Below are 23264 nucleotides of genomic sequence, written 5' to 3'. Positions count from 1 at the left end.
AGAGTATTCAGCCGAGCGCGTTTTTCGTTGCCATTCATCCCGCGCCAGAGCGTAAATCACTCCCCTGCCTGGGAGCGAGCGGGAAGCAATCCCAACCGAAACGGCCCCCACACCAAACTAATGGCTTATCTTGCAAACGCATCCACCTGCTAGGGTGCGGGTTTTGTAATGAAAAACCGTGACATTTAGCGAGAATTGCGTAACACTTACACAATTAACGCGATAAAGTCAATTTGGCGGGAAAACTTTTCCCAAACCGACATTCGCTGCCACCGGTAAAAGTGAAGGAAAGTGTACTTTTATTTAAATAATTAGCTAAAAAGTTGCTCGAGTTCGAGGTTCGAATTGATTAAATTGAACCGTTCGGCCCACCCGTGAGCTGTGAGCTGAGAGTTGCTTTAGCTTTTCGTACCGAAAAGCCTGACCCAACAAGCAAGAACTCCTCCCAAGAACGCAAACACGCCGTAATGGATGAGTAGATCGAAACCGTACCGTGCATACCATTAAGCGAAAATTCGCGAAAACAAATCGAAAGTGAGGAAGAAAGTGAGATTGATTCCACTCCAGAGCACGCCGTCAGTCCGAACACCGAAACGCTTCGAATGCCGAGCAATTTCGAATTGGAAGGATGGTCCCTTGCCGCCTCCCAGGAAAAAAGCTTGGGAAAATCTCAATTTGCTAAATTAATTGTTGCCCGGGCAATTAATCACCTTCGTTCGGGGGCTTTGCAGTGGAAGCCAAACACAAACAGCGCAGAAAGCTGAACTTCTGTGCATCGTTCGGAAAGCAAGCGCTGCCTCTAATTGTGAGGCAGTCTTGATTTCTGTACGCTTCAGCGATGGCATTAAATATTTAACGAAATTTAAAGGCATTATCGAATCGTTTAAAGGCAGCAACACGACCCGGCGGCAGGCGGCGTTATAGTTACTGCCCTCCAACAGCAGCGTTCGTGGTGGAGGCCTCGGTTTTGTTTGGGTCGAGTGGGCAAAACGTGGCTTTTACCGGAGCTTGATACTTACTTGAGATCGTCATGAACGTTGATAAATAGGTGCCGATTAATATCAGCAGCGGAATGATGAACATAAACACCAGCGTGAAGGTCGTGTAGAGCTGCTCCTGCCATCGGTCGGTGTAGAAGCCGTGGGTTACGCACTGGTAAAAGTCCTCCACAAACGGTCCTTTCGCCACCCGAAATATCATCCACTAGAAAGAGAGGGGGAGAGAGAGAGAGGGAGACCATGAGCTGAGAAAATGGGACAGAAACCGATTGTGTGGTTGTGCGATGGGGGTGAGCGCCAACGCCCGAGTCGGCATGGTTTAATTTCATAACTCCGGACCCGGTTACAGCGTCTGTGGCCGCTGCATCCTCCGAGAACGGCCCAAACTCCCAAACGGTCCAAAACGTACACCCTTTTGTGGGCCATCGAACCCCCTACCGCGTCTCATTCACGATCATGGCGATGGTGGGCTGTTGTGGTCTTATCTTGTTGCGCCCAGGACTTGGCGGGGGCATTGAGAGCTCTTTGAACTTGTACTAGTTGGGGTGTGCGCACGTGTGTTTTGTGGTAGATGTTATGTTTGTACAAGTTCAAAATTTGACCCCCCCCCAGTAGGCGGTTTTATGTAGAGCGTGTCTGAGAGCACACTCGGGATGGTCTGAATTGCGGATGAATGATGATGGTGCGCAAAAGTTTAATTGATTCTAGGCGCGCTGTTGTTATTTGGACCGGAGAGTGGCGATGTTGAAGGCTAATCATCCCCTCCTCCCCAGAGTGTGGGCAAAGTTCCGCCGAAGATCCATCAAGCCAACGGTTGGCTGAAAAGCGGGCAACAGGTTACTTGTCTAGAGGGCAAACACAACAATCTGAAAAGATCTGTAGCATCTTAAGATAGGAGCATGTTCCGTCGTTTTTGATGCTATGCCTTTGCTGTTAACTTTGCTTTAGAAAATCATTCGCCAACCAAAGTGCCAAGGATCCAAAAAGGACTTGAATACTGTATAGCAGACAATCTAAATGTAAAATTTCGGTACATTCTTTACCAGACTCCAGGTACTATCTAGTCCGAACGAGTGGGCGATGATACTACCCTGGACGTACAATAGATGGAGAAGGAGAGAAAAAATCAGTAATCTAGTTTACCCCACCTTTAGACCGTGTTAAAAAGTGCGTGCCCGGTTTCTGTGATTTTTGGACTAATCCAATATTGTCCTCTTGGTTTAATAATAGCTTTCCAACTCTTCGGAATGTTGCCGTCCCTTGGAGACAATAAACACTTGAGATTTTCCAGTCAGTGCACGAGCTGGCGGCATCGGGCAATTTTGTCGCTACTGTTCTGTCTTCGCAGAAGGTACAGCGTTTGCGCTAATTAAATATTAATCAGCACACGGTGACGTTCAGCACCCATCGGTTTTAATAAACCCGTCCACGGTTCTGACTTTTTGAAGCATCTTTTTCGCCCAACAATTACAAACAAAATTAAGTAACATTTCTTGTTTTCTTAAGCACATTCTAGCACATTCACATTCCGAGTGGTGCTGGGCGGTAACAAATACGTAACCGTAACCGTATACAGTGTCAACTGAGAACCCCAAGCGCGTCTGTTGCGTTGGCGGAAAGAGCAAGCAAGGATCATGTTACGCAAAAAATCCTTGCACCAACCCCCCCCATCCCCATTATTCGAGGGGTGTCCTGCGTTTGATACCGGTCAATAATGATACTTCATAATTGAGTGATTGGCAGCATCGATAACCTTGGCATCTAAGCCGCCGGAAAGCCATTCCTTTTGCAGTGGGTCTTCAGCGGCCCAGCGGGAACACTGCCTACGGAATGAGCGAAACGTGACGTGGAATGATGAGCGCCATGGAAGGGGCAGCAGCTCGCACATAAACAACAACAGCACAACGATGTGATCTTGACAGGTTTTGATTTTGAAAGGGACGCGTAATTTTCGTAAATATTGGGTAGGAATGAAAGGAAAAAGGACTTTCGATGTTTTGAACGATTCGGTGCGGGCATCAACGTCCCCTCTTATCGACGTATCCTCAGAAGACAGATCAGTACCAAACGTTGAAAAGGACACTACGTCAACAACTACGAACCTTCCTGCGTACTTCTGCGTTGGGTTCATCAATGGTTCAGTTCGTGTTTTTGTAAGTGTTGCGGCCGAGGGGCTCCGCCGGGCGAAGGTTCCGGCTCCTACGGCTACAACGGGGAATTCTCCAAGCCTTTCAGCTAGTGCTCCTCGCTACCTCGGGAGTCTATGCAACAGAAAGGGGGATCGTTCCTTGAGATTCGGATTATTTCGGATGTTCTGAAATGAAGCTCTTAACACTTTGGCTTATCGTTCGAATCTGATTTGGCTCCAGCTTGAGCCGCCTTTATATACCAAAAAATTCACAATTTTTCTGCCCGATACTAACCCAAAATTCTACGCCTTTCCTCCCACTCCCATTCCCGTTTGTCCCCAACTCCCATCGCGCTCCCGGTTTCCATTGTCACTCCCGGCGACATCTGTTTGCACTGGCGATTCCAGAAATTCCGCATCGATCAATCCATCGAGCAATCCTTTGTGTAGACGGTACCGGTGCTGCGCGTGCTGGTAGCGACGTTCATCGTGGGGGGTACGGCTGGCGTTTCGTGGAAATTCACCGATCTTGTGTCTTTTCACTTTTTATTTTTTATTCTGCATGCACTTCGCACGCAACATTCTCCCCCACGTAATTCACAGGCGGGGATTACGCTTCTTGCTTAGTTGGTCGAAGTGCTTGGTGGGTTATTTTCCAATAACTGTTTTGCCCAATGACATGGGGCGATCTTTGTCTTCTTGCGAGGAGGCTTCGTTTCATTGTTGTCGTTGTTAGGCTGAAGCGGTCTTATTCGATTTGTACCCTGGTGTTGCTGAGATGTTGTGTGGAGAAGCAAATGTTCTTTTTGCTCTACATTTAATACGGCAACTCGGACAGCTGGTCGTTTTAATATGTTTTCTCCCACTTTTACTTCCACTGATCGTACTTGCCCATCCGGGGCCATATTCGCTTTCACAATTCTTCCTTTGATCCACTTTCCTGGAGGTGCGTTGTCATCGAACAGCACGACTATGTCTCCCACCTTTATGGGTTCTACGTGGTTAGTCCACTTATTTCGGCGTATTAGTGTTGGAAGATATTCTTTTTTCCAACGGTCCCAGAATATCTTTGAGTAATACTGTGTGAGTTTGTACTGTTGCCTTTTAGTGAGAGTTGCCATTTCTTCGGGAAATCCTTCCCATTGAGCACTGCGATACATTACATTTCGGACTAATTGGACGTCATTAGGCTGAATGGAACGTGTAAATGCTGAACGATTTCTAATAAAATCGGCAAACTTTTTCAGAATAGTTAGATGTTTTAACAATCTAGGCCACGAAGAATAATTCTCGACTGGTATAGCTGTTTCTGCGTGTTGGTGTACAGCTACTACGCGGCATTCTTCATTCGTTTCTACGATCTCTTTGTGTGGCCAATCTGATTCGTCGTTTCTAAAGAACGAAGGTCCATTTACCCAAATCCAATCATTTGGATATGGTTTTGTTGCAATGTCTGCTGGATTTTCTCGAGATGGAACCCATCTCCATTGGTCGGCACGAGATGATTCTAAAATTTCACCCACACGATGTGCAACAAATTGTGCGTATTTACGACGATTTTTGAGCCAACTCAATACTACTTCCGAATCACTCCAGTATGTTATGTGTTTTACGAATAGGCGAAGTTCTTTTCTTATACTTTCGGTTAGACGTACACCCAGAACCGCAGCCTGTAGCTCCAGCCTAGGAATGGACAATGGGTTAATTGGCGCCACGCGTGCCTTTCCGGCCACAAGATTAATAAAAACTGTTCCTTCCTTAGTTACAGTGCGGGCATATACGCAAGCAGCAAATGCGTTTTCAGAAGCGTCTACGAAAGTATGCAATTCTAGCGGATCATTCAAGGATTTCACCAATTGCCTCGGAATTCGTATGTTTTCGGCACTCTTTACTACGCGTAGACATTCTTCCCATTTTTCTTGTAATTCATCTGGAATGGTGGAGTCCCAATCCTTCGTTATAACATGAAGTTCTCTCATTAAAATTCTGCCAGCTATTGTTACGTGGCTTATTAAGCCCAGCGGATCGTAAACACTCATGACAAAACTAAGAACTTCTCTCATTGTTGGCCTGTCTTTTGTTACATTGTTCATTTTGACTTGAAACCCAAAATGATCGATCGTTGGGTTCCAATGAACACCAAGTATCTTCTCGTAGTCTTGGCTCTTTTCTTCGATTTGTACTGAAGTTGTTTTTTGTTGTACACGATCTTGAGGAATTGTTTTCAGTAACTCCCCCCGGTTTGAGGTAAAATTTCTTATGTGAAAATCAGCAGCTTTGTGTACCTCAATCACTTGTTTGACTGTTTCAATTGCATCTTCCATTGTGAAAAAACTATCGAGATAGTCGTCAACATAATGTTGCCGAACTATTGGGTCTACTGCCAGAGGGTGTGTTTCGGCGTGGGCAGCTGCGTTGGTATTCTTTACTACTTGTGCGCATGCAGGCGAACAAGTCGCGCCAAATGTCATGACTTGCATGACGTACACATCGGGACACCGGTTTTCACAATCTCGCCACAGAATACGCTGAGAGTCCTGATCTTCTTCCCGTATTCTTACTCGGTGGAACATCTCTTGGATGTCCCCTGTGACGCAGATGTTGCCTTCTCGAAAACGTAGCAAAACACCGAAAAGTGAAGCCATTTCGTCAGGGCCAGATAGTAATTGGGAGTTCAGCGAAATGTGATTTACTTCAGCAGCCGCGTCAAACACCAATCGTGGTTTCGGTATCGGTTTGTTTCGGTTGACTACAACGAAATGCGGTAGATAGAAAGTTTTTGGTGTTGCAATAGCAACCTGGCTTGGCGTCAACTTTCTCAGATAACCCTTCTGTATGTAATCTGCAAATGTGTTCTTTGCCCAGACTTGCAGCTCTCTATTCTTATTCAACTGCTTTTCCAAGCTTACTAGGCGTTTCAGTGCGTTTGGATAGCTATTTGGGAAGTGTGCCACTTCTGGTTTCCACAACAGTCCCACTTGATAATATCCATCCTTTTTCTCTAGCGTCTTTTCTAGAATTTTATTCGCTTGCTCTATCTCTTTGGGCACAAGGGGTTTTGTCACTTTCACTCCAAAATCTTCCGTACTGAAGTATTGTTGGATCATTCTATTCATTATTTCCTCGTTTTTGTGTACCATGAAATGATCCGATCTTGTTGCCGGTTGTGTGTACTCATTTCCGAATATTATCCATCCGAGTTTTGTTTTGATGGCCATCGGTTCTTCTGGACGGCCCATTCTGCGGTCTAATGGCATGATAAGGTGGCTGTGACTTAAGCCTATGAGGATGGTAGGGTAAGCGTTTGTAAACGATTTTATTTTAATGCCTTTCAGGTGTGGGTAAAGAGCAAGCAATCTATTTGTGTCTATTGTTTGTTGTGGTAGTTGTAGATTTTTAACGGTTCGCACCTCTTTCAATAGGAATTCTTTTCCTTGATCATTTACAATCGTAAGTTGCACTCGACGACTGGTGTCTTGTTCTACCGTTAGATTTTGGGTCCACGTCATTGTTAATGGATCTTGCCGGCCTTGTAAACCTAACTTGTTTGCAAAATCTTCCTCCATGAGTGTTAGTGACGATCCAGCGTCCAAGAAAGCAAACGTTTTCATAGCCACTGACCCATTGCGTACGGTTATCGGAACGATCTGGTAGTAGACACGTACGTCATTATAGTGATAATATATTGGCTGGGGCACTTCATGTAACAGAGGATGATGCCGCCGAATACATCCCTGCACACTACATACTTTGGACAATGGGCAGTTTCTTTGGACATGCTCGCTGGATAGGAGACATGTGAAACACAGATGGTGTTGTGTGGTGAATGCAATTCGGTCACTAATGTTTTTCTGTAAAAAGTTTTCACACTCTGGCAACGTATGTTGTCCTTTGCACAAGCGACAAACTGTGTGCAAGTTTTGAGCAAAGTTCATTTGCTGGGAATTTCGTGGTGGTTTGCGATTGGAATATTTGTGAACATTTACCTTGTTCTGTGGTCGCTCTGTTCTTTTTGGCAGACTTCGCAATGCCTTTGATATTTGGCGCATCCAATCGTTGAACTGGTCAAGCGTTATCTCAGAATTCGCTGCCTCTAGACTAGCTTTGTGCTGTGCCCAATTCAGTTGTTTATCGATCGAAAGTTTTGCCAACAATTCATCGATCAGTCGAGGATCATTCAAGTAAGATCTTTTTCCTAAAATCTTTATATTTGTAACCAGGTTATCAAGAGCGTCAGAAAGCTCCATTATTTTCATTTGTCCTTCGACCTTTATTTTCACCACATCTTTCAATAGCTCTTTGTACACTTGGTCCGCTCTTCCGAATTGTTCTTCTAAACGACCCATGATGGCCGGAACGTTCTGCGGATCCAAGAGTAAGGCTCGTACTGCTTTTTCGGCTTCTCCCTTAACAAATCGTTGCAATCGATTCAAGTTTTCTAGCTTGCTAAAACCTGCTTCTATTGTTGTGTCTTCAAATGTCTTTTTGAAATGTGGCCATTCTTGTGGTTTTCCATCAAATTCTGGAAGGTTTACTAATGTGGTTTTCTTGATATGGCGGCTAGCTTCCAAACTATTGTTCTGTAATACCATAGCGAGTTCTAATATGGCTTGATCTGGTGTACTTTTCTTTTCTTCTTGTTGATATTGTATCTTGATATCTTGGCATTTTATGCACAACCATTCTTCTTCTGCGGTTGGTACCGCCGATAGTTTGGCGCAGGCCAGGTGAAAATATCGATCGCATTCCTCACATCTAACAAACGGACTATCACCGTTTGGTTCGGTACAGAGGCGACATGCGCCGTTTTTGTTCTCAACAAAATAATTGCTCTTCTTGGTAGCCATTTTCACGACGATTCTACGACACACGGTCGTATGACAAAACAGCCTAAATTGATGCGGCTGGACACTCGGGACCACGGCGCACTTTAATGACACGGATGGCTGGACACTCTGGCCAGAAGCACGGACTTAGCTTTCTTCCAATCCGGTCCACTTCGATAGAAGGACGTATGACAAAAACACAAATTGATGCGGCTGGACACTCGGGACCACGGCGCACTTCAATGACGCGGATGGCTGGACACTCTGGCCAGAAGCACGGACTTAGCTTTCTTCCAATCCGGTCTGATGATGATGATGTGACGACGTCACGGATGGGCTGGACGCTTTGGTTCCAGAAGCACACTCTGGGCTCGACCCTTCCGGTGCGGCTGGACACTCGGGACCACGGCGCACTTGGTAACACGGAGCACGGTAGCTACACGGCTCGTCCACTCCGGTCTAACAACGACGCGACGACACTATCTACGGTGAGGCTCTCCTCTCTGGAGCCACCAATGTTGCGGCCGAGGGGCTCCGCCGGGCGAAGGTTCCGGCTCCTACGGCTACAACGGGGAATTCTCCAAGCCTTTCAGCTAGTGCTCCTCGCTACCTCGGGAGTCTATGCAACAGAAAGGGGGATCGTTCCTTGAGATTCGGATTATTTCGGATGTTCTGAAATGAAGCTCTTAACACTTTGGCTTATCGTTCGAATCTGATTTGGCTCCAGCTTGAGCCGCCTTTATATACCAAAAAATTCACAATTTTTCTGCCCGATACTAACCCAAAATTCTACGCCTTTCCTCCCACTCCCATTCCCGTTTGTCCCCAACTCCCATCGCGCTCCCGGTTTCCATTGTCACTCCCGGCGACATCTGTTTGCACTGGCGATTCCAGAAATTCCGCATCGATCAATCCATCGAGCAATCCTTTGTGTAGACGGTACCGGTGCTGCGCGTGCTGGTAGCGACGTTCATCGTGGGGGGTACGGCTGGCGTTTCGTGGAAATTCACCGATCTTGTGTCTTTTCACTTTTTATTTTTTATTCTGCATGCACTTCGCACGCAACAGTAAGCTTGTACTGAATGGACTCAACAAGGCAAGCTGTGTTCGAGTTAAATGCTCTGAATACACACGTGTTGAAAGGGGGCAACTGGGAACCAAACCTAATACCATTCACGAAACAGCCTAAAAGTATGCAGCTTAAACTAAAAGTCCATAAAATTGGGAACTCTACATTACAAAGCTGGGTTGCTGTAAGCAAGTTGGTAACTAGAACCTTTTCTAACGGTAGAGTTAAATAAAAAAAAAATCTCGGGAAACTAATGATCCCCACAGCATTCCCAGATATCACACAGAAAACGAGCGAAATTGGTTTCAATTCGTTAAATTGCCGGTTTTACATAATTCGCTGTATTAACGACTCTAGTGGTGCCATTCGATGAAACACGTTCTAGGAACGACCGAACAACAAATGGCAGGAACTGATTCCTGCGAAAAAGGCACTGATTGCGTGGTTGCGTCAAAACACGGCACTCTAAATCACCAAAACCAATCTGTTCGAAGTGGCATTTCATCCCGCCTCAGCCAGTCAACCATATCCGGCCATAAGGACCGAGAGTGTAAGGGATAAAGTTTTGTTCCTGGCGAAAAGCCAACCCATTATTTCCATGGAAAAAAAAACCCGCGGCTCCGCCATAGAACGCCGCCATAGAACACAGGATAACGCACAGCATTCGAGGGGAAAGCGTGATTGCGCGAATGGCAGCAGAGAGCTTACACTTCACAATCTTTCCCAAACTGGCCAAAAATGGATCATTTCTGGTTGGAGCTTTGTGTGTGTGTGTGTGAGTGTGCATATTTGATTTCGTTATTGAATTTGATTGGCAATTGATTTGGTGCCCGGATATTGCGTTTGGGCGTAAAAGAGCGCGCGGCACACAGTACGGCGTGGCGCATTGTAGCTGGTGCGCGTCAATAATCTGGAATTTGAGCCTTACATCCTTGGCACACTGTTCCGTTTGGGTAGGATGGTGCTTGAGGTGGTGCTCTCTCGAAAGCCTCTCGAATCGTTGGCGTGGGTTGATAACAGCAGGGTCGAGGCAGATAACAGTTGGTGGGTATTGCTCTTCTTGTTGACAATGAATCTGGAGTACACGGAAAACGAGCTTTATTAAAGACATTTACGCAGAAAACGGCAGATGCGTGTGTGCATCAGGTGACAGCTGCCAACCTATCTCTGGCACAACCGTTAGGTGCACAGCAAGTAGGTGTGACTATGAGGATATTATTTTTCCTATTAAGACCTGTTTCCAAAGAAAATATGCATTCTGTGTACATGCGCTGGAAAGTGGGCGCTTAATAACACAAATAATTTTTGGCGCGATACAGCCTAAACGTATGCAACACTGTAGCTTACTAAGTAATCTTGTTCTTGTTTGGTTGGTTAGTATTGTGGAATCGTATGCTTTGCTATTGTGCTTTTATTTCCCAACATTTTATTTGAATTTTGAAACTGAAGTAATTGTCTCCTTCTGATTGTTAGAATACAGGTACATTATATTGCTTTTATCTTTTGTACTTTTGTATGAAACACATCGCATACCCGATAACGAAAACAAATCGGTGCATGCCCTAGCGACAAACACGTGTAAATAGAATCATTATTTTGCGAAAAAGAAAAGAGGAAAGACTCCTCGCTTAACCACCGATAATGTCAATTTTCTCGGTGATTTCACCAACCATTGGTTGGAAAATTTCATTTTACTGTACATTTACGAAGACTTCATTGCAGACGATAGATAAAGTGGTTGAGCGTCTAAATTACCATGTAAATTGACACCGAGATTGCCTGCCAGCGGCTGTCTGCTTGGAGCAGGATCGTTCGTGTAAGGTTAGCACAAAGCTATTGAATTATCATGCGCCGATTAGTTATATTGCATCGATGTTTCGGTTGCCTGGATCCATCTCAGGGGGTTTCCAAGGGCTTCTCTATCCAATGGTTGGTTATCATCCACTTTATTAAGGGATGCTCTAGGCCTGGGGATGCTTAGATTGTCATTTAAATTGTATCAAGTGCTTGGTTTGCTGGCAATTACTTTTCCATTCAAAAATTAACCGCGCGATTCGATTGGTAAGCTATTATTACTTTACACTCGCTTCGTTTAAACACTTTATGATTGCTGCTCTCATTCTGATGTACTCGTTTTTTGAAGCGATCGCATGAAGTGCGCATATCGGCATAGTTCTGATAACCGATATCAATAGTTGCCAATTGTCATCAGCATCATTTACCAGGAAGTGAACCACAAACTACGACGAAACAAGTGTCTATTGCCATCAAACACTTGCAACGTTGCGCATGCTTGCTAACTCAATGAACTTTACCACTAGAACTCGGTTACTACTCAGTCCCCCAGAGAAGTGGTCAGAGCATTTGACCTTTTCTCTGTTTTGCAATTTGTTTTCTAATACAAACGAGCTTCCTGTATCGTGCAGACCATACGCTTCTTCTACTTCTTTGATTAGTAGTTGAACGGACAACACCACCGGAGCGAGTGCAAGAGTATTCGTTGAACACTGGTCCTCTTTCAGTCGAACGGCCAGCTCCGGCTGCAGCTGGACTTGTGACAGGATCGGTTGATGTAACACACTTGTTGCCGGCTGTCTCGCACTGAATGCACACTTCCACTGCCAAACGGTTGGTTGCATAATTGCTTTCCCTCGCTTTGCATCCGACCGACTGGCTTTGGGCCATCTTCCTTCACCCAGCCACACACACAGGGCCGCCTTCTTCTACATATCGGAGTAGTGTCCCAGAGCGGGGTGCGCGGGGCATGGTTACGAAATTAATTTACCACCAGCTCGTTGTTCGGCAGCCGCATCGGAAACCAGTGTGCCGATAATAGCAATTGCAATCAAGTGCATAATGCTCGACTCGGTGCACAATTTGCCAGATATCCGGACCCTGGTTCTCGAACGATGGAGAGCGCTTCCCGAGAACAATGTCACGAGGAAGGGAAGGGTGCATCAGCAGGCGGCTCAAAGGGTGGCACAAGAGTGTTCTCACACGCAGCTGCACGCACAGACGCTTAACGCGGGTGTGTATTAAAATGCACAAAGCCAACGTAAACGAAATGTACGAGAATGATTGCACACAAAATTGTTTGATGTTTAGAAAGGATAGGATGAGGTAGGTGAAAGATGTTACACGGCTGTTTGTAGATGGTTGTCTTCAATGTTGTGCAGACTAAATATGATAAATTTAATGTTATTTAAAGTATTCCAAGCCAAACATCCTACCTTCAGGATTCTAGTCTAACTAAAACCGTTCTAACAAACGAGTATTGTATGTAAGAGTTCGTCCAGCGCTTTTGATGTAACAAGCTGTCACTTTCTATGAACTCGCTGGGGCGTTCTCACGATAAATGCGAAACATGTCTAACAATTTTTGTTCAAAACATTGTTGAAAACATCAACAAAATATAACATAAAAGAAACACTGTTTGACTATATCGGCTGTATGATTTCAGCAGCGTATGCAACTGATTCATTAGATCATTTACGCCCTCCTTTACAAACAGGACGGAACAGAGAAATTGATGCTCAATTTGATTGGCATGGATGGTCCAACTAGGTTGAAATCCAACCGACTCGTAAGCGCCGGGAAAGCTTCACACAAAATCACACTAATTGAATGCCAGCGCCAAATCCACCAATTTACCTACCGCCGCATGGTAAAACGCATCGACCCTGCAAATTAGCCATCAATATCAGCGATTTTCGGCGAAGCCCAATTCCATCACTTTAACTGCAAAACTGTGGCACACCGAAGATAGATGGCGACTCATCCAACCCCACTCCCGCGGTTATTTCGTTGATATTCACTAATAATGAAATGGATTAATGCAAACCTCTCCCCCCTTGCTGCTGACCTTGAGCCTGTCTGTGTCGGTCCCCGGCTGGGCAATTAATAGTACGATGCGCGATGAGCTTGGCTGAGCATATGAGCTTGGCTGAGCTATGGCACTCGGACTCGAATGGACAGAGTTTGACACTATTGCAGGTCGAACGAAAAACAGATTAATTACTCGCCATCAGTCACGAGTTTCACACGAAAGCGCTGGAGTTTTGGAAGTTTTTTTCAATGTTTTGTTTTGCCCACCGAACCGATGTGTGTGCGAGAGCGGTGTAAATTTGGGGCAATAAAATGCAAAATGCCTCCGCCGCCACTAATGACGATTAAGGCCGGACATTAAAGCTCATCACATGGGCTGAAGCGCACACGCGCTAAAGCGGACAGGCGAACCGGGTTGGCACTGCACACGTTTATTAAAAACGGCTCAAATTATTTATCCTCTTAACGCTTGGGGAAAAGCTACCGAAATAGATCGGTTGAAATCAAGTCGCCATCAAGCGTCTACACCTAACGAGCTACAGATTCTACATATTTATGAAGCTTAAAGATGATAAACCGATAAGCTGGTCCCTTTTGGGATGGGTTTGCCACTGCGAAAGGGTTGTGCGCGGGTTGGGCGTCTTGCCGAATGTTGCCGACGATTAAGCCCCTCATCACAACAACGTGAAATTGAGCTTAATGACATGGGACGCTGCCAGGAGGGTAATTTCGAACCGTAAAGATCAGCTCCCGACATGGACCCAGATGGTTGCGTTTGATTGTGGGTTGAGACGGAGAAATTGCCCAGAATTACCCCTTATCCAGAAGCCAGCAAGCGCCTAATGGCGGTTACATGTTATAACGAGTCGAGCAGCATGAATGAACCGAAAAAGGCAGCCGAAAATGGTTGGAGCAAACGTCATCCCCAACACCCGGCCCCAAGGGTTTCGAGAAGGGTTTCGCGCGAAGGTGTTGGTATCATTCATTTTGGAACGTTCTATTTTTGGTGTATCTTAAAAACTTTGGCTTTACAAAGCGGAAACCCTTCAACATAACAAGCAGAGAGCTTCCCTTACCTGTGGTGTGCTGAGCAGAAACGATAGCAGATAGGCGACGAACAGAAACCGATGGCAGCGGCGGGCCGTGTTGAGCGACTTCATCGGATACTTGACTGCGACCCAGCGATCGACGCCGACCAGCACCAGCACGTACGTGGACAGGTACAGGCTGAACATCTGGCACAGCTTGAACAGCTTGCAGAACAGGTTGCCGGCGACCCAGTCCACCGTGTAGTACCAGGCGGCCTCCCCGATCAGGCAGAACCCCGTCACCAGCACGTCCGCGATCGAGAGGTGAAAGATGAGCGAGTAGATGGCGCTCCAGTTGTGGCGCGTGACGCGCCGCGACTTGCGGTTCTTCTGGATGTTCCACATGGTGGCGACGTTGCCGAGCAGCGACACGATCGCCATCGCCGACAGGACGATCACCCGGATCACGCCCGACTTGGACAGGGTCGGGGCATGCTCGTAGCAGCTCAGGCCCGGTATCTCCAGCGCGGTACCGTTCTCGAACGCGTAGCTGATGTTCAGCCGGTCGCACTCTTCCCGCGGCAGTATCGTATCGCCCGACTGGGCCATAATGTCGCCGACGAGCGTTACCAGCCCGCTGGACAGTTGATGGACGCCCGGGTGCAGCAGCAGATTGGCGAGGCTTTCGTTCTGGCCGGTGCTTACGTTGGCAAAGGGTGTGCTAGGCGGCTGTGGTTGGTGCTGTACCTGTTGGTGGTACTGATGGGGCGAATGGTGCAGCTGTTGCTGCTGCTGCTGCTGCTGCTGCAGTTGTATGACATTCGCAAGACCCATTCCGAGCGTGAAGGAAGCGTTGCGGGCAAAGGACGAAGCCGGATCATGTAGGTCCTCGAATGGAAACGCTCCCGCCATCGAGGCGGTGAAGTTTTCCAGCGCTGCAGATACATTTCCCGAGATCAACTCATACGTGACCGTGGAGAGGTTGAACGATGGCGGCATTTTGCCGCTACCGGCCAGCGCAGAAATCTGAAGTGAAACCAATGGGAAACGGGAATTAGTGTACAGATATTAATGAATTTAGGGGAAAACATCTCACAGCATGAAAACCTACAGGTATTTTTATTTCTGTATTGCCCTTATCTCGACAAAACAAAAAACGTTATCCCTCAATGCCCTTTGTCGGTGGATATTTTTTCCTACGTCCTACGCCACTTTCAGCTGATTTGTTTTAGTGTGCAAATTCCTCGCAGAAACGTGCCGGCAATTGATGTTCGCTAATTGGACGCACTTCTTATTTTAGCCAAAAAGGTTACAGCTACATCTCAATTGAAAGCTAATGCGATTCAACACATTCCAAGAATCCCTGTCCAGTGACCTATGGTTACAAGAATGATCTTAATGCCTTCCAAGCAATGCTTGATTTGCTAAAACTCCAACAATTCTTTGGCAGCAAATGCCAAACATCTCCCAAGCATCCAGCTGTCGAGGACAGGATGTGTCCCATCGGACCCGTGGGATTGTGCACATTGTTTTTGTTTGTTTTACCCAGAAATGCCAACAGATAAATGAATGCAGAAACCTTAGAACGATTTGTTGAATGCTGCTTGGGAATGGTGTATCGTTAGTTTCCTCATTTCTGCCGGAATGTTGGGTTTTTGGGGAAGGTATGACTGTTTAATTCGTTCACGTTTCTAAGAAAAAAAAAGCTCGAGTAACATCTTAAAGCTTCGGAGAGGAAGAGCAAAAAGGTTACATTTTTCATAGCTCTCCAGAGTGGCATTAGTGTCCATGTTGGGAGTTGAGCAAAATGGTCCCAGCAGGTCCAGAATGCATACACAGCCAAGCGCAAGCTTCCACCATAATACTGCTGACACGTTCCAAGTCATTCGCTGACACTTAGGTCAAACCATACATTTTTCATTCGATGTTGCAACGTGCCTCACCGCGCATACGTAGTTGAAGCCAATCCGCATCCCATACACAACATGGACAATGTTTTCCATTATTTTTCCAACATTCTTGCCCAACCCATTCACCCAAGAACGACACACAAGAAGTGGTCAACGTCTCTACAGCCGTAACGTAATGCTCTCGCGGTGATAAACAATCTGCTCCATAAATTAGTACACCCGGCGGAACGTTTATCACGAGTGGCGTGTAACCGACGCGTAACGGTTTTGATACTCCGTTATGGGCGCTCTGGGTGGAAGAACTTTTCGGCAGATTTCAAGGTACGCTCGTTATCGCGCTACCGGTCGGTGGTTAATACTTATGACACCATCCATCAACAAAATGTTGTATCTGTGGCGTATGTGGCGCAAAGTTCTTTGCTGGCACAGGAAGCCGGTGGTTTTTTTTGTTCGAAACAAACAGGTTCTGCGAGCGCTCCCATCAAGCAGGAAAGTTTCTCCGTCGCTTTCTGGTATGTAATACAGTTTGACAGTTTGCCGACAATATTTCAATCATGCGAAAGTTTAGCAATACACTCTCCGTTTTACTTTCCTAAAGTACAAAACGATTTGGTTTTGCTCTCCCTAGTATGTAACTAAACCGCTCAAAGTTAGGTACTTTCCCGGCCCGAAATCAACACATTCGCTGTCGTACGTGATTACTCCCCACGGCACGGGTGAGCTATTTGTTGATTCGATCCCTCTAACACATCACGCACACGAATGGTGCGCAGGGTGCGTATGAAAGCAGCATTTTTCCACCTCCTCGTTGTTGGGAAGGCGCATAATACTGGGGATGAAACTTGAAGCGAGTGGATGATGACCCACCGTGTACCGCGCCTGACCTCAGTTAAACCTAACCTTCGGCTAATGGAGAACGGATCACTGCACACGGTGGCGAAAAGAAATGGACATTTCGATGTAATTCAATTACACTTCCCCGGACCAAGGACGACAAGACGATGTAGCCTTGGGTTCATTGGATTAGCAGATGGGTAACTGCCGAAAGGTATGTACCTCACACCACAGCGCGTTATGGACGTCTCGGTTAAACAATACACATGGGATGTATTCGAAATAGGAAACTCAGATCCTTGGTCTCAAAATAACAGAACAGACAGTGGTATGGCAGTTCTGCTAAAAACATCGATGAGCCAGTCTCCAAGAAATAGGTTGGAAATTGGACAACGGTTCTGGGGAAAATATGACGTACCTTACACGCGCCGCTTGCCTCCAACGCCCGTCAGCGTGGAGGGTCCACCACTTTGAAGCAAGTTTGTCACTTTCGTTAAACTGTTCAGCAAACATTTTTAATAATACGTTGTCCGTTCTTGGTTCGCTCCGTTCTTTCTCGAGGGCTTTATTGGCGTTGACGGAGTGCCCAAAAGAAGGCATAAAATATTCATGCTTAGGCTTGTCATGCTTGGAAATGCAGATCCCACGGTGATGATAAAATAAAATGACAATTTTGGTTCAGTTATGTAAATATGTTCACCGTGGCGTAAATTCTACGAAGGCGCATAAGGCTTAAGCAAACACGTGATATCTCGGTGTTAGGGTGGAGCAAGTTATGAATATGAATTGATTTTGCCTCAATGTCTCTTATTCAAATACATCTTCAAGTGTATCCAAAGACTTTGAAAGTCAAATAACTCATTAAACTGTAGACAGCTTCAACTGAATCGCTTAAAAATATAAAACTCTGTTTGTGTTGTTTTATTTGCTCTATCTAATTGCAACCCAAATCTCGACTCAACGCGAAGCTTGCATGAGCTTGCCCCCTCCGAAAAAAAGCAACCATTAATCGCACTGAAATCTCATCGTCAAACTGGATTACAATCTTGCATAACCACCACATGTTGGCTGCAGCCAAAAATAACCAGCAAACATAAACCAAGCAGCAGCAGCAGCAGCGGGATGAAGACACGCGAGCAAACCGCATACCTTCAGGGGGAGGGGGTTAGCGGAGTTGGACCTGCGATGTCAGCACAACTGTCGTCCGTCCCGGGGGTTCAGCATTTTCGTGTCACAGCGATTAATTGATTCCGGGAAAACTTCGTCACCGAAATGCCGGTACATAATGGACACACGGTTTCATAGAAAGCTTGCCGCCGCCGATGCTCGCTCGTCGTGCGCAGAAAGATAACGGTCGCGCCCTGTCTCAATCTCCAATCGCAAACAACAGCGCATCCCATGTAAGCTTCTTGTCTGGGAGTATGGGTTTACCGGACAACAGGCCTACAAAGCGCAAAGATGCTCCGAGCAACACGGAGCAACACGGCAACGTTATTCTATCCAGCCTGGTCGTTGTTGTCAGCCCGCTGGCGAGCTTTCGTAAAGTTGTTAAGAGTAATCGAGAAGCTGCTGGGGAGGGGATCTGTTGTGGCTGATGTTGTGCAAACGTAATGGATCATTTGAATGTGGTTTTTGGGTCGTTTTTTCGGTGTTAGCGAGTGCAATAAAAAAGGGGAAAGAGATTGAAACACACTATAAACATGCGGACAAGTGCTTTGGTTTATTTTTATACTGCACATTACATTAGACCGGTGCTGCAGTGCTTGATCGTGTGGCCGTTTGAGCTGCAGCAATGGACAGACGGAGACTTTCTCAGGTGTGTGTTTCATCTGGTTAATGGCTTTCTTCTCAAAGGCCTTCTACATACACACACACACACAGGCGCTCGGTTCGAGGAAGTAGAACACGAATAACTTTACGAAACCTTAGCAGTAATTTAATTTTAGCCAAGCAGAATGTGAGACGAACGAATTTTGTCCGCAAGTTTTCGCTCGACCCTCCCCGAGGTCAACGGTTTCGTTCTAGCCATCCAACCAATGAAGCGTGTAAAGGTACACAATCGCCTTTGTGGTCGACGCTTTTTTCCTACATTTTTGACAACAACAAAAAAACCCCGAAAGAAATACAACAAGCACAGGTCTGCTGTGGGACAAAATCCAGCGCAGATTTTACAACATCCAAAGAAATTGGGATGAGGCGCGGGCAAAGTAGAAAAACTAAACAAAAAGCGCAATTAACCAAAATCACTTCATCGGCTGGTGGACGAGCCACACGCACCCCGACTGGGGGCCCAGCGGCAAAGCCATTAGCAGGTTGTCGGTTGCTTTCGGTCAGTTGTCAGCTGAGTAGGAGTGGTAGGAGGGAAAGCTTCTCATCCCAAGCAGATCGCTACTTTATAATTTAATGACCCAGTGTGTGTGTACGCGGTTTGCGGTGCAAAGTGCTGGCGAGAACATTAGCGTGAGCGTAATGAGAACGCAATGGATTTTTTTCTTCTTTTTTTACACACAAAACACTTCCCATAAGCGGTTGATTAACCCTGACAGTTGCAATTAATATCATTTAAGACTCGTTTGGAGGGGGAAAACACAACGCTATGTTTGAAGCAAACTTTGAGCAATACCTGTGTCAGTAAAGGTACACAGGGATGATCGGTAATTTATTCAAAATTGTTTGAAATTGTGTTTGGAGCATAACAAAATAAAGCCGACAAATAAAAAAGAAGCTTCCTAATAGGGTTTAGGCTTCCCATATTTAAGTAGAAAGGATAGTTCACTTTCTCGTTCCATTAGAACAGGCGGGTCGCAGGCACATGCGAGCTTTGGAGAAAAGCAACATCAACAACTTTCACCCTCGCAGGCCATCGGATTGACAGCATTCAGCTCAATAGAAAAGTTGACCCTTCTAGAACCCTCCCCCCCCCCCTCCCACATACACACACAGAGGGTCACACATGGGCCCCACAAAAAGGAAACCAGAAGTTGTCCCTTTTCGTACGCACGAGTGAACATGCCGGGACCTCCCCAGGATTAGCATTTCAATTAACGATAGAAACGACTCGTATGTTTATGTGTGATTCCGATTCCACTCCGCCCTCCACTCATGTCCCCCACCCCCTCCAAAATATATGACCCCAACATTATTTACACATCTCTATTTTCCCATAACGATTGTGATACTGCGGTTTGTTGGCTTCCTGCGGGACGTAATTACATTCGAATTGACGACAAAAGGTCCATATATCGTGCATGGTAAAGGAGTTTGAGGCTGTTTTGTGAGTGTGTGTGTGTGTGTGTTTTTCCAACACTTCCAACACGCTCAAGGAAAGTTGAAACAGGCGTTGAAGATGAAAAGCGTTTACAAAAATAGCTTCCAGCAGGGGTTTTTTTGGTAGCGAGAAAGCGTCTGTACTTTGCTTGGATTACCGCTGGCTGGTGGTGGTAAACTGTCTAAAATGAGATACATTATTTATTGCACCATTCGGGTTTCTGCTTCCCTTTTTCCGTTCACATAGAACGAGAACGCCCGTTTTTTGGAGCTTTCAAGCGCATGCCGTTTAGATGATTGCGTTTGGTATTATTACATTTGCTTCAAAATTACATTCGCTGCTCTGGGGATGGAGGGCAAACTCTCTCTCTGTCTCACTAAATCGCGCAGTGAGTTATTGCACCACACGGTTCATTCTTTTGATCCGTTTTGGTTGGCATTAGAATCGGGTGGGGAGAGAGCACATCAATCCGGTGCCAAGCTTTACCATGCTGTACAACATGTTAGGATCGTGTTTGAAGCCTGAACGCACATTTTTTCGAGGCTTGCAACTTGATGAGCTTTCCATCGAATGAACGCTTTCTTTGGCTTTAGCTTTGCTGTCGAACAATATTTATTTATCCCTTATCTGCCAGACGGGGAACCTGACGGGGCCGAATGTAATGACAAAACACAGATACCTCCGGATTCCGCTTCAGAGAAGCAGACAACCCTAACGAAGGCACGCAATTGTCGGGGTTCAACGATTTGAGCGATGTTTCGGGTGCGTTGTCACGATCGATTGAGCACCGCGGGGTCATGTTTATGCATCAAGGTAGAGCGAGGGTACCGGTGTGTTGATGTGTACCGTTGGTACAATTGAACCACTTCTCACCCGCTCTCTCCCTGGCAAGCTGTCGCCGTCGCTGGATGTAACGCACTTCACCCTCTTTGCAATGGAAAATCAATCTCTGTACGAGAGCACGAGAGCTGGCTTTTCGTGTATTGTTTGGCCAAATTGAGCATTCAAACAAGCACACAAACACATCGTATCATCCCCAAAACCACACGCACGCACGCACGCCCGCCTGTTGTTATCAATATTTGCTCATATATTGAAGCTGACAAAACGTGCAAAGGCGAGACACTTGCATGCCGGCTGGGCGCGCACGCACAATCAAGCCGCTATCGCTTTGGTGACGAGTGGCATTGATGATAGATGATCTGTCAGTCATGTGCGTCAGATATGGGACGGGGGATTGGACGGGGATGGGGGGCTCACGTTCGATGGTGGTGAGTTAAGCTAGATTGATTTTTTGTGATGATGACTTTTTGCGGTCCTTGGCACGTTCGGGTAAGGGGTTTTCCCCCGCTATTCATTCAAGATTGTGCTCGTCACGTGCGTCTGTGTGTGTGTACCAAGGGAAAAGTGAAATCATGGCAGATGGCAGGCGGCAGTCTGCGAAACAATCTGTCTTGGGTTGTGTTTGTGCAACATTTTAAGCTTGTTTTTTGAAGATTGATTTTTTTCCTTTGGTTCGATTCCCGAACCGACCGCCAAAAAGCGATACAATATACCAGCTACTTGAGCCTATTACGATGTTCTGCGGCCTTCCAGCCTTCCAGTCCGCGGTCGGCACGTGGAAAATTAAGTAATGCCATAAATAACGCTTTTTCAAACCACGCGCATGTAATTCGAGAGCAACAAAAAAACCCTCTCTGGTGCACATTTCTGTCAATAAATCATACCCATAACTGTCAGACGGGTTCGCTCTCAAGACTCCGCCACCATGGGTCGCGTAACATTGTTTCAAACAAAAGCGCGCATTCGAAATGCGTTGACAAATTATTCTTCCTGTGCAAAAAAAAGGAAAAATTGGATCCAAAAGTTGACGTCAGCAGGAACAAGGACGATCTGATGACAAAGTATGTCTGATGGGATGCTGCCACACACACACACATAGACACACGCGTACAGTGCCGTGCGGGAATGATTTTCTCCCACTTTGAATTTGAGGAATGAAAAGCATACATTTTTATGGGTTCTATTTTCATCCGCCTTCCAACACAAGAAGAGCGTAAAATGTCAATAGGTTATTATGAGGGGTTCATTACTGTGCGGGCGACGGTAGATGATAAGGCCTTTCCAAATTATCTCAGACTCAACAAACAGGCAAAGGTAGAGCCCTACGCTGTGAGAAACAAGCTTAAGTGAGATAATCACCATACGTCTAGAACGACACAGCATATAATATGTGAAAATCCATCAACTCCAAAGAGCGAGCCCAAAAAAGATGTATTGTAAAATTCTTTCAAAGATTATTCATTCTTAAAGCCTCGCTAGAGATCAAATTGAACGAAAGCGACACTTGTAACGACACACAGATAAGGCTTTGCCTTTAGGCTGCATTTGCCTCCCAAAAGACCCACACTCACGATGACAATTTGATAAACAGCATGAAGTCAAGCCCAGCCTTTGCACAACGTAACGAGGAAGACCCACCGGTAGCTTCTGAAACATGCAGGATTTGTCATGCCAAAACGAGTCAATTGATTCTGCTGAATATTTACGCGCATTAACCATGGTGGGGGGGGGGGGGGGGGGGGCGGTAGACAGCCAACAAGGCAGAACATGCCTGTTCCGGATGACTGCGCAAGGATTGATGTTCACTTTTTTTGTTTTTGCATGTTTATCGCTTCTTTCACAGCTTTGTTTTGTTCTTTTCTGTGTGACGGCTCATCTTCGGCGACAAGCGGCTCGTGGACTTTGGAGCTGGAGTGTTTTGCAGCGGCAACGGCCTACACTGATCGATTCCAGACCGCGTTGGAAAAACAGTTGGAGAAACACACCCCGATCAAGCACGAGAACACGAGACGCGAAGCCATGCTAACGAAGCGGATCGCATCAACAATTATAATTTGGAAGCGTTTTTTGTTCGTCTTTCTTGCCGCTCGGAACCCCTCGGGAGTGCATTAAAGATTCAACACCCTGGTCCTTTCATTGCACATAACGGTACAATGGGATGGAAAACTACCCCCCGACCGAAAGACACTCCAAAGACGCAACTGCGGAACGCAGGAAGGGAACTGCTGTAGTGCTGCCGTGTTAAGTTAAGTAATGTTTCAAAGATCGATCGATTTGTTGGACCCGGGATAAGGTCGGCAAACGGTGACAAACATAATCGTCAATCAGACCGTGGCGCGCGCGTAAATAACACCCACGGCGTTGGGCCAATGGGAGCCAATGTGACGATTACCGTGACCGCCGCTTCAACAGAACGATGGAAGCGGAATTTTAAATGCTCTCGTTGTGCCCTGGTAGCAAAGGCAGTAAAATGCGAATAACGAACGTGTTTGGATACAGAATACTGAAAAGCGTTTCCTCAAACCTCGCTGGGCA

At 46.2% G+C, this 23264-nt stretch overlaps 1 protein-coding gene across 2 annotated transcripts in view; it reads right to left on the bottom strand.

The window, feature by feature from the left end:
- Nucleotides 1–23264, bottom strand: part of LOC120949000 (gonadotropin-releasing hormone receptor) — a 44262-nt gene that overhangs the window by 13620 nt on the left and 7378 nt on the right. For both annotated transcript variants that reach the window (XM_040365919.2, XM_040365917.2), the window contains exons 2-3: nt 13923–14900; nt 1020–1203 (exon numbers count right to left, since the gene is read on the bottom strand). In XM_040365919.2, the coding sequence (XP_040221853.2) occupies nt 1020–1203; nt 13923–14873 (1135 nt within the window). In that variant the 5' untranslated portion in view covers nt 14874–14900. The remainder of the gene's footprint in view (nt 1–1019; nt 1204–13922; nt 14901–23264) is intronic.

Source organism: Anopheles coluzzii, chromosome 2 (assembly GCF_943734685.1).
Source record: "Anopheles coluzzii chromosome 2, AcolN3, whole genome shotgun sequence".
Taxonomy (NCBI): domain Eukaryota; kingdom Metazoa; phylum Arthropoda; class Insecta; order Diptera; family Culicidae; genus Anopheles; species Anopheles coluzzii.
This window is presented reverse-complemented; position numbering and strand designations above follow the sequence as displayed.